Genomic DNA, 9,186 nt, shown 5'->3' on the forward strand with positions numbered 1-9,186 from the left:
CACACTCAACTCTGCGGGGAGACACTCTCTGAGTTTGACTGAGCTTTTAAACAGGATGAAATATATATGGGAGGGAGAAGACAGTTATGTTCAGTCACGCTTAAGTTTATTGAACAGTTGTTCAATTTGACATACAGCATAAGAAAATACAAATTAAAAAAATACAAAGAAAATACAACTGTAGAGGAAGGTTGAAGAGAAACTCTGAGATATAAAAGTCAAACTGTTGCTGCTGATGTTTTGGGAAATGCAACAAAGTCGCCTGTCTCAGAGTTAGAGGCTGTAATAACTCTAGATGTACATGGGTATAGTGAAATTATGAAACACTGGTGTTAAAATGCTGTATGGCTGCTTTAATGCTTTAATCTTTAAGTTGTTCCAGGGTATTTACATAAACCTACACATTGCCATTGCGTCATATACTATGTACAAAATGTAACAATTACAAGATGATTACAGAATTAGACACTGAAAGGAGTTCCAGTCATTTGTCTCTGCTGTTGTAAGTTGTCTTTGGCATCCAAAACAATGACCCTGGGTTACCTGTTGATTTTGGAAGGCCAAAGGTCTTTGTGTCTGCATTTTCTTGTGCCTCATTGTTTTGTGTCAGTAATTTTGATAGTCTCTATGTTAGCAGTGCTTTCGCACTGCCGTCCTCTGGATCATTCCTCTCCCAGCCCTGTCGAATGCGGATGAGGCTGCGGTCCACGCAGGGCAGGAGGAGCAGCAGCTTGAGCACAATCAACAAAGAAGGCACCACCAGACAGAGCAAGTAGGCTGGAGGAGTGTACCATTTGTAGGAAGAGGGATTAAGGAACCTGTCCCATCCGTACAAGTAGGTGTGAAAGGTACAGAAGAACACTGTCAGGTATCCCAGCTTTGACTGAAAGAGAGAAAAAACAGTTAAGACATTCACATAGTTACACAACTAATTACTGTGTAAAAGGCTTATTGGGTGATAGACTGACCTTTACAGAGACACACGTTTGACCTACACATGTGTACACACTTATCTACTTTGTGCACACATACATATAGAGATATTTCCACTACTGATAGAGGCCATGCATACACATACACACTTGCAAATTTACAAGCAAGTATATCCATTCCATACACATGGATTACACCTAAAGACTGTGGTGAAAGATAATGTATGCCTAGCAAATTACAATTGATGAATAACTTAACATTTAAAGCATTGCTCTAATTTGGGCTTGAGTAAAGGGGTGTGTGGAATGAGAAAATGAGCTTGACATGACCCAGTTACATTTATGAATTAGTTTGTTCCCTGTAGTGAGGCTGATTTCATTTTCGATTGGCCAAAGTGGGAAAAAAGGTAAACTTTTGTGTCTGCAACAGTAAAAACAATCCTAAGTTTTTGCAAGGGAAGGATGGAAATAACACCAACACACTTTCCAATAGGTTATCCAATGGGAAGTTGTACGCAGCCATCTGGCCCACGTAACTTGTTTCCATCTGGGCTGACGCACACAATCGTCCTTATCAGTCATAGCTAGAATCTTGGCTAATGGACATGATGGGAATATCTTTGCAAATATTGTCCCGTAGCTTCTCTGTAAAATTCCTCACCAACTGAATCTCAGCAGCCTAGTGCATACACAGGTGCAATACTGTAGTGGCAGTAGACAGAACATTTCATAACGCACTTTATAATACCTCCAACGGGCACATCGTGAGTGGATACCTACTAAGCCTGTTTAATATTGTGAGCATGTATCTCTGTGTTAACTGAATCATCAATCTGGTTGTCATTTGCAGCTTTTCAAGGCCACAGTGTAGAGGTGAGATAATCAGTTGTCCCAATTTTCTTTCTCGATGAGCTTGTTTGTATTCATTTTCTCAGAAAAATACTCATGAAATATCATAGAAATGGCTCTAAAATGACCAACAACGTGTTTGAATGCCATTCAGTTTCCTTTTTGTGAGCTACGAGCACCAAATCTATTGGCTACAAAAGGTATGAAGGTTTTGCTGTCTTCCATGTTGTCAAAAAAAGCATTGAAGTGCAAAGCTAATTAGAGAGTATACACACATATGTACCTTCTCAATTTGTGGGTTGGTGAAGTTCTTTAAGAAAAACAAACCGCTGTCATTTTAGGTTCAATATGTGATTCAACAACTTCTGTAAAAACACGTACGGGACACACAAGTGTTTCATGGAAAGGCGGACAGATTGCTTGGGAATCGATAGGGCCAGCACCACTGGAAACTGTAATAAAAAAATTCCACATTCCTCCAGTTGCAACTGCCAATGATTGTCCGTGTAAACAAGATGCAGCCCAAGAAGTGTTTTGTATTTCGTGTGTCCCTATGAATGTGCAGACACACTGAAGCTCACACACTCTAACACATCCAGACACCCACATATCGTATGACTCAGACAAACATGCAAGTATCTACCTGTATGAAGCTGAACTCTCTCCAGCTGAGAGCATTGCTGACGGAGGGGAGAGAGGTTATTCCCAACAAGAGATACAGGCCAAATCCCAGAATCCCCATGGAGTAGTAAGAGTCACTTCGCCAGGCCGTGGTGGTGTCAAACACTGACGTTTTGTTTTCTTTGATCTTAAAGCAACAGTAAACAAGACAGATATATGTTTAATCCATTTATATACTGAAACAGTACAGTACTAAGCAAAATTATCTGGTTGTATATGAATAATTACATTCATGTCTTACCTGTGAGATGGTATGGTCAGCGATCCTGAATCTCACATAATATCTGGGGAAGAAAAGGATGAAACCATTTAAATAAGGCCTAATTATTTTACATATCTAAGGTAGTAGTTACCATGACTAATAAAAAAAGACTCCTAGTGTTATTGCTATGTTATTCATCTGTAGTTTAGCATTATAACTCTGAATGATTGGTCATTTAGCTGCACTTTCTTGTGGGTACTTAGGGTTTGAATTGTCTTTCTGTGTGCTGCAATTAATCTTCACAATTGACACGTCAGCATCACACAGCTCTTTCTCTCTCTCATTTTTTCCACAATGCCTGATTTTTATCATTATGTGTTATTTAATACACTCGATTTTAAAACCCAATCACAATTCATTCAACATAGCATTACATCTCAGTTTTAAGTGCTTCTTAAAGAGTGAGTGCCTCTACTCTTCATTCTGCTGCTACTGCTATCACTGGTACTACTCCTCCTAAGACTACTTCTACTACTTCCTCTGTGATTACCACTGCTGCCATTAACAGTACTGCTGCCATTCCTATTTCTACCAAAATAAACATATTTACATATATTTATGTACAAACTCAACTTTAAAACCATCATGAAAGTAGGATTTATGCAGGGCTGTCTTTAAATTAGATTAGTTTTAGCTTTGTGTTCCTGATAAACTGGCAACTGACTGCAGTTGAAATTGCAGTTATGATTATTAGCTCAAAACTGTAATTTGTTTTGGTTGATATTGTCAAGAAAAATGTGATTGAACATTTATTGAATGAACCAGTATGAGGATGTGTGCACCTGTTACATACCTTATGGGGATGACGAGAGTATAAAGCACATGTAGAAAAGCAAAGCCAAGTGCCACCAGTCCCAGCTGCTTCCTGCACAGCATCCAGCGATCCAACCAGTCAGGAAAACGCCTTAAACAAAACATACTTTGACTTGTAGGATACAATAAAACACTTTGGTATGTATTCTCTGCAGGCACTAAATATCTGTGCATCCTGTTTTGATGTCTGACCTGTACTTGGTTCCTCGGTAGAGCTGAAGGAAGGCAGCTATGACACCAGGCAGGTAACACAGAGACAACATGATGAGAGACACAATAGGAAACACCTGAAAGATGACGGATAAACACAGAAGTGGTTACTGAGAGGAAGACAGATTCAAGTCAGTTACTTTTAAAGAGGAACTGATGCTAATTTACCAGACACTAAACACTCTACCTTGTTGGCCAAGGACACCATGATTCTGAAGGAGATGTCTTTCCCCTGTACAACGTACGCGTAGATGACTTGTCTAATGAGCACGTAGAAGAAGAATAAAGCAGTGAGGCCGAAGGCCACACGTAGCGGGAGCCTCCACTCTGGGAAAAGCTGCAGGGGGAAGTCCTCCAGCTCTCTGGCTGCTGACAGAGACCCTTTATCCAGAGCAGTGAAGCCCAGTTTGGTGGCCACCTCTGCTACTGTCAGCTTCCCCTCAGCACTGTTTCCACACAGGTACACCTGTAGCATGAAAACACCCATAGTATTTAAAGCACTCGAAATGCCCCATGTTGGGAGTATATCTCTTCATTATTTCATGTTTATGCATTTATGTTGATGCATTTGCACACGCAATGATGAAAGGATTCTTTTGACTCCAGAGGATTGAATAATACCTGGAAAGGCTTTCTGTATGAAATATTAAATTTATTGTAATAAAGCTGGTAAAAAACTAACACCAATGCTCAGTCAACACCGATTTGATGTTGTTGACTGTCCTCCAAATACACCAACTCACACATACATAAAGATAAACATATACCCCCACCAACACACACACTGCGTGTTTTTTACCTTCCTCGGGGATTGCACAACCAGATCAAAATGGACTGAATGAAAAACCCACTTATGCTGCAGCTTTGCAGTACAGAGGAAGAGTACAAAGCACGTGACGGAGAGCTTAGATCTAAGAGAGACTGTGGAGTTAATTGATTCAAGGATACATCAGAGATGGCATTCACAGCAAAGACACAAGGATGACTCTTCAGATTTGGCTTCTTTTACTTGGATTTGGTTTGATCAAAACTTCAAAATGAGTTAATAATATAGTTTGGACTGAAATACTTTTCTGTCTGAAAGAGACTATTATTTTTAACTCATTGGTCAATGCCCCGCTGTGTTAACACATTAGAGAATTGTAAAAAGCAGTGGGAGAAGGATTTGACAAGCTGTGCTGAACAGTTTAATTCCAAAAATAGATATGTCACCATTAGGAAGCCAACAAATTAATTCCTAAATAGCAAGGAAGAAAGAACACCTAATTTGGCACTTATTAAAGTGTCAAATGCACCAATACACAACCAAAATATTTTTTCAACAGATCTCAAACACATTCAGCACCTGTCTATTGGCATCGGAGGGTCCATTCTGCAAGGACCAGGCAGACAAGGTGTTAAAAGCCTTCACCACATGAGCTCCAGGGATCAGCCTGACAAACAACAAACACAGTGGTAATTCAAATCACGTGATGTATGAGATCTCCCAATATTTTAGGAAATGACATTACAGTGGTGCCTGATTTCCTCTTACCTCTGCAGATACTCAGCATTGGCCTCTGGGTATAGATTGTTCTTGAGGTTGTTGCTGACGTCCACCAGCACCTTACAATCAATGAAATCAGCAGAGTGGATGAAAAAGTAGAAATCAACAAACTGCTTTGTTACACAAAGGCATCTGACTGTGCAACAAGGTATACCTTCTCCTTGAGTTGAGGTGCAAGTGTCTCCAGGAAGTCATAGTGTTCTCTGTGAATACAAATGAAGACCAGAGCAGCTAACTGGGCTGCTGCCTCGTGGCTCATCGCCTGCAGAACATACACAAACACTATTGTGTTGAACATTGCGTGAACATTACATGTGGCAACACAGCTCAGGCTCAGCATGCTCAGTGATAGTTCACTATAGTTAAACACATATTACACAACAGATGAAAACTAAATGCCTCAACATGTGCAGACACACATGATCACACATTATCAGTGACTTTGTTTAGCTCAGTCGGATTTCAAAGCCTGACAACAACGGTTTCTATTTTTTCCAGCACTTTTATCGACACAGTTGTTTGAGTTGGTTCAGGACCATCATGCGACACATGTTCTGAACAATCAGCAAAAAAACGCCAGCAAAAAAGTTGAATCTCAGAGTTTGAGAAGACGTCATGCATTGTTTCGTACCTGAGCTCCCTGAGGCAAGGGGCCACAGCTGCGAGGTCTGCGGCTGCCGTACACCACCCTGTAGCCAGACTGGAGCAGACGCTGGCCCAGAGAGCGCCCTAAGTCCCCCGTCCCGAAGATACACAGCAGCTCCTGCTCAGGGGTAGCTGCTGTGCCCAGAGGATGCAGCAACACACTCTCTGGCTTCACTTCCTTTGACATGTTGCTCAGTCTGTCAGCCGACATGGCCACAGTCTCACACAAACAGTGATGGTCTCTCTGGTGATTTTGACAGAACAAAATACTCCACCAGCTTTTTTGTCAGAATGTGTCCAGATTCAAGGCAGATGTAACAAAGTAATAGTCTTCAAAATAACAGCTCTTCTGGGTAATTCTGTATAAAAACAGTGTCAGCAAATCAACTGTGTGCCCATCAAGCCCATGTGTCCCGTCTTGTAACTCATTGCTCATTAGACTGACAGATTTTTCGGCCTTGATTTTGTTGTTGTATTGGCCCATCCCCTCCCATGGCTCAGGCTGAAGTCTGCCTAAACTGGGAAACTCCATGGAAACTCCAAAGGTGGGAGGTACATCCGTCTCTGCTGTGTATGGAAAGGTTACTTTGGGGAATATTGTGCAAAAGTTTCAAACATGGCCTTCTTCTGAGAAATCATTGGATCTTCTGTGAGAGATTATGCAACACTGGAAAAAACTAAATTCATAACAGTGTGCCAAAATACTGTGGTTTTCTGGTTTAGCCAAGTTGCAGCAACACACATTAAGAAACACATACAGAGGAAAGCAGAAAATGGAAGTCCCAGTTAATTTAAGGACATGAAGTAAATGCACATCTAAAAACCACAAGAGGCTCTGACTGGCACAGTATGAGACAGATTTTTAAATTGTAGCTTAATGTCAGTTGCTCAAAAAACATTTTAACAGGTTTAGGCATTTACATAGAATACAAGCAAATAAATGAAAACAAAATAAAATCTTAAACCAGAGTCTTGGATTAAGTGCAACTCAGACAAGAATGTGATTATCTGACCATTTACTCATCACAACAGTCACAAACATCTGGACCGTGTTGAGGTCACAGTGTGCAAACACAGTGTGCTGGAATGCTCCTAACCCCCTCCTCTCTTCCCCCGCATTATCCCCATTATATAACCGTAACATTCACACGCCCTACCATGTGCATGATTACTTTGACATGTGTGCAAATTGAATAATAATGTTTGAGAGAGGGCGGTTACTTGCCATGCACCTGGAGTGAAAGAACACAATCCTTACAATCGGTCACTGATATTGTGGTCAGTAGAAGCACTCGCTGATTTATGTGAGCAGGCAAAGCACCAATTCCAGTCTAATCTTGTGTTGGCCCTATGAGTAATTCATGTTTTTAGGCCTGGTAACTGAAGTTGGCCTCTGAGTGCAGCCCTTCTTATTTTCCCAGAGGTCCAGAATAGCTCCAGTGTTCAGGGTTGAGGTGAACCGCGGGCCTGGTGACCTGTCCTACACTTTAATTACTCCTTCTGCTCTACTGCCTCCTGAAGTGGCCAATGTGTGTTTGTGTGAGTCTGTATGAGACACAGACAAAAGTATTTAACTTGAACACACACATACACTCCATTGAGATAATGTAATGAAATTTGATCTTGTTTCTTGGGCAGTATTTAGCTTGAGAACTTACCAACATTTCTGCTGTTTGGTAAACAATTACTTGCTGACTTCTCCTCCCAGAAGATCCGAAAGTAAAGTGATGCTCTTGAGATGGGGGGGGGGGTCAGGGTTGATAAATAAATAAAAACCATGACCTTTTGCATCAGAAAATACCAACAAAAGCAAACAAAAGGATGTCGCATAGAAAAAGTGTTCGAGTTGAATCTGGCAGGTCAGTGGTATTTATGAGCTGTGTTAGGGGTCTTATTTTTCCCACATCCAGTGGTCAGTTATAACTGACCAAGAGTTCATTCCTCTCTGAAGCCAAGCTCAAAGATCAACCAGTAACAGCCCAGCCACAAAAGAGCTCGACCTCAGTGAGCACAAGAGCTGCAGTCAAGTACTCGTGAGCAACACACCAAACAACTCCGCCTCGAACAGTGTGGGTGTATTTCTAATGATCAAAACAAAACTGAATGGATGCAGCAGTCACATATCAAATGTCAAGTCTGGAAAAAGGCACTCTCAGGCAAGGGTGATGACTGGACCATCCAGTACTCCCAGAGTACAGCCATTACCATGATTGGCTTTACTCTGCACAATATCTGATCGTCTAAGCAAAACGCACTGTGCATTATCCCACAAGTCTATGCTAATGAATTCTGGTGCATGAATACACTATACAGTAACATCCTGCTTTCAAGATCATTGTACTATGTATAATCAAAATGATTTTGAATGCAGTGTGTTGTGTTTAGTAAAGTGTGCTATTTTTAAAGTAGCTCTAACAAATGTGTAATTGTGACCATAGTGGAATTTAGTCCTTGAGTGGAAGAGGGGGAAGGAAGAAGTGGTGTAGGTTTTCTTCAGTGATAGGGTTATCAGAGCAGATGCTCCTCAGGTAATGGGTTATCAGATACATGAATAACTATAGCAATTATTCAGTGGAGAGCATGGTCTGAGGGGATGAATTATTAATAATCTACAGTGGAAAGATTTGTTGCAGAGTGTGATTTGATGTCAAAAAGAAACAGGGAGATGGCATAGAACGAGGGGTGGGTGTCCTGTTAGAGAATGGTTGCACACTACTGCAGGGGTTTGGCGGGTGTAGAGGTAGCTGGATCTGAGGTGTGACCAAGCCAAGGAGCTGCTGTGCCGCGGGGCAAAAAAGGAGAGCGAGAATCATTCTGGTCTGAGGCAGGATATTTGGTACATTGACTTTTCCCTCTTCTCACTTCACCTCCACGAGACACATCTGCTGTTTGTGTTTTCCTTGAGGCACAGAGTGTCCTCATATGAGCCCCCTATGAGCCATTCTTTTGAGGTTATGCTTTGGGTTTGCAGGCTGTGATCTGACACAGCCAGAAAGGCCACATCTAAAAACAGCTTTTCTTAAGGCAGGAACATGAGAGAGGGTCGGCTAGAAAAAAAACCCACATATACTCACCATTTGTTCAGAACATGTCTAAGCTGGCAAAGCCCTTTTTTTGTAGAGTGTTTAAATGTGTAACAAAAGGAAATGAAGTCCAGCTGGCTGGTTGGCAGCAGATGACATCCTTAGTAAAACTTATCTTGGCTTTGGACAGAGTCAGGAACAGTGTTGCAAGCTGTGCTTACCCCC

General features: G+C 41.4%; 1 protein-coding gene across 1 annotated transcript; it reads right to left on the minus strand.

Moving 5' to 3' along the window:
* Positions 1-84: 84 nt before the first annotated feature.
* On the minus strand, positions 85-7,024 carry LOC116386910 (metalloreductase STEAP4). The gene is made up of 10 exons (XM_031853505.1): positions 5,925-7,024; positions 5,448-5,555; positions 5,282-5,352; positions 5,093-5,180; positions 3,935-4,213; positions 3,730-3,824; positions 3,518-3,628; positions 2,704-2,746; positions 2,425-2,589; positions 85-883 (listed from the first exon to the last, which is right to left on the minus strand). The coding sequence occupies exons 1-10, from the start codon at positions 6,147-6,149 to the stop codon at positions 626-628; spliced, it is 1,443 nt and encodes a 480-aa protein (XP_031709365.1). The 5' UTR covers positions 6,150-7,024; the 3' UTR covers positions 85-625.
* Positions 7,025-9,186: the final 2,162 nt, after the last annotated feature.

This window comes from Anarrhichthys ocellatus, unplaced genomic scaffold (assembly GCF_004355925.1).
Source record: "Anarrhichthys ocellatus isolate YVR2014 unplaced genomic scaffold, GSC_Weel_1.0 scaffold13, whole genome shotgun sequence".
In the NCBI taxonomy this organism is placed as follows: Eukaryota; Metazoa; Chordata; class Actinopteri; order Perciformes; family Anarhichadidae; genus Anarrhichthys; species Anarrhichthys ocellatus.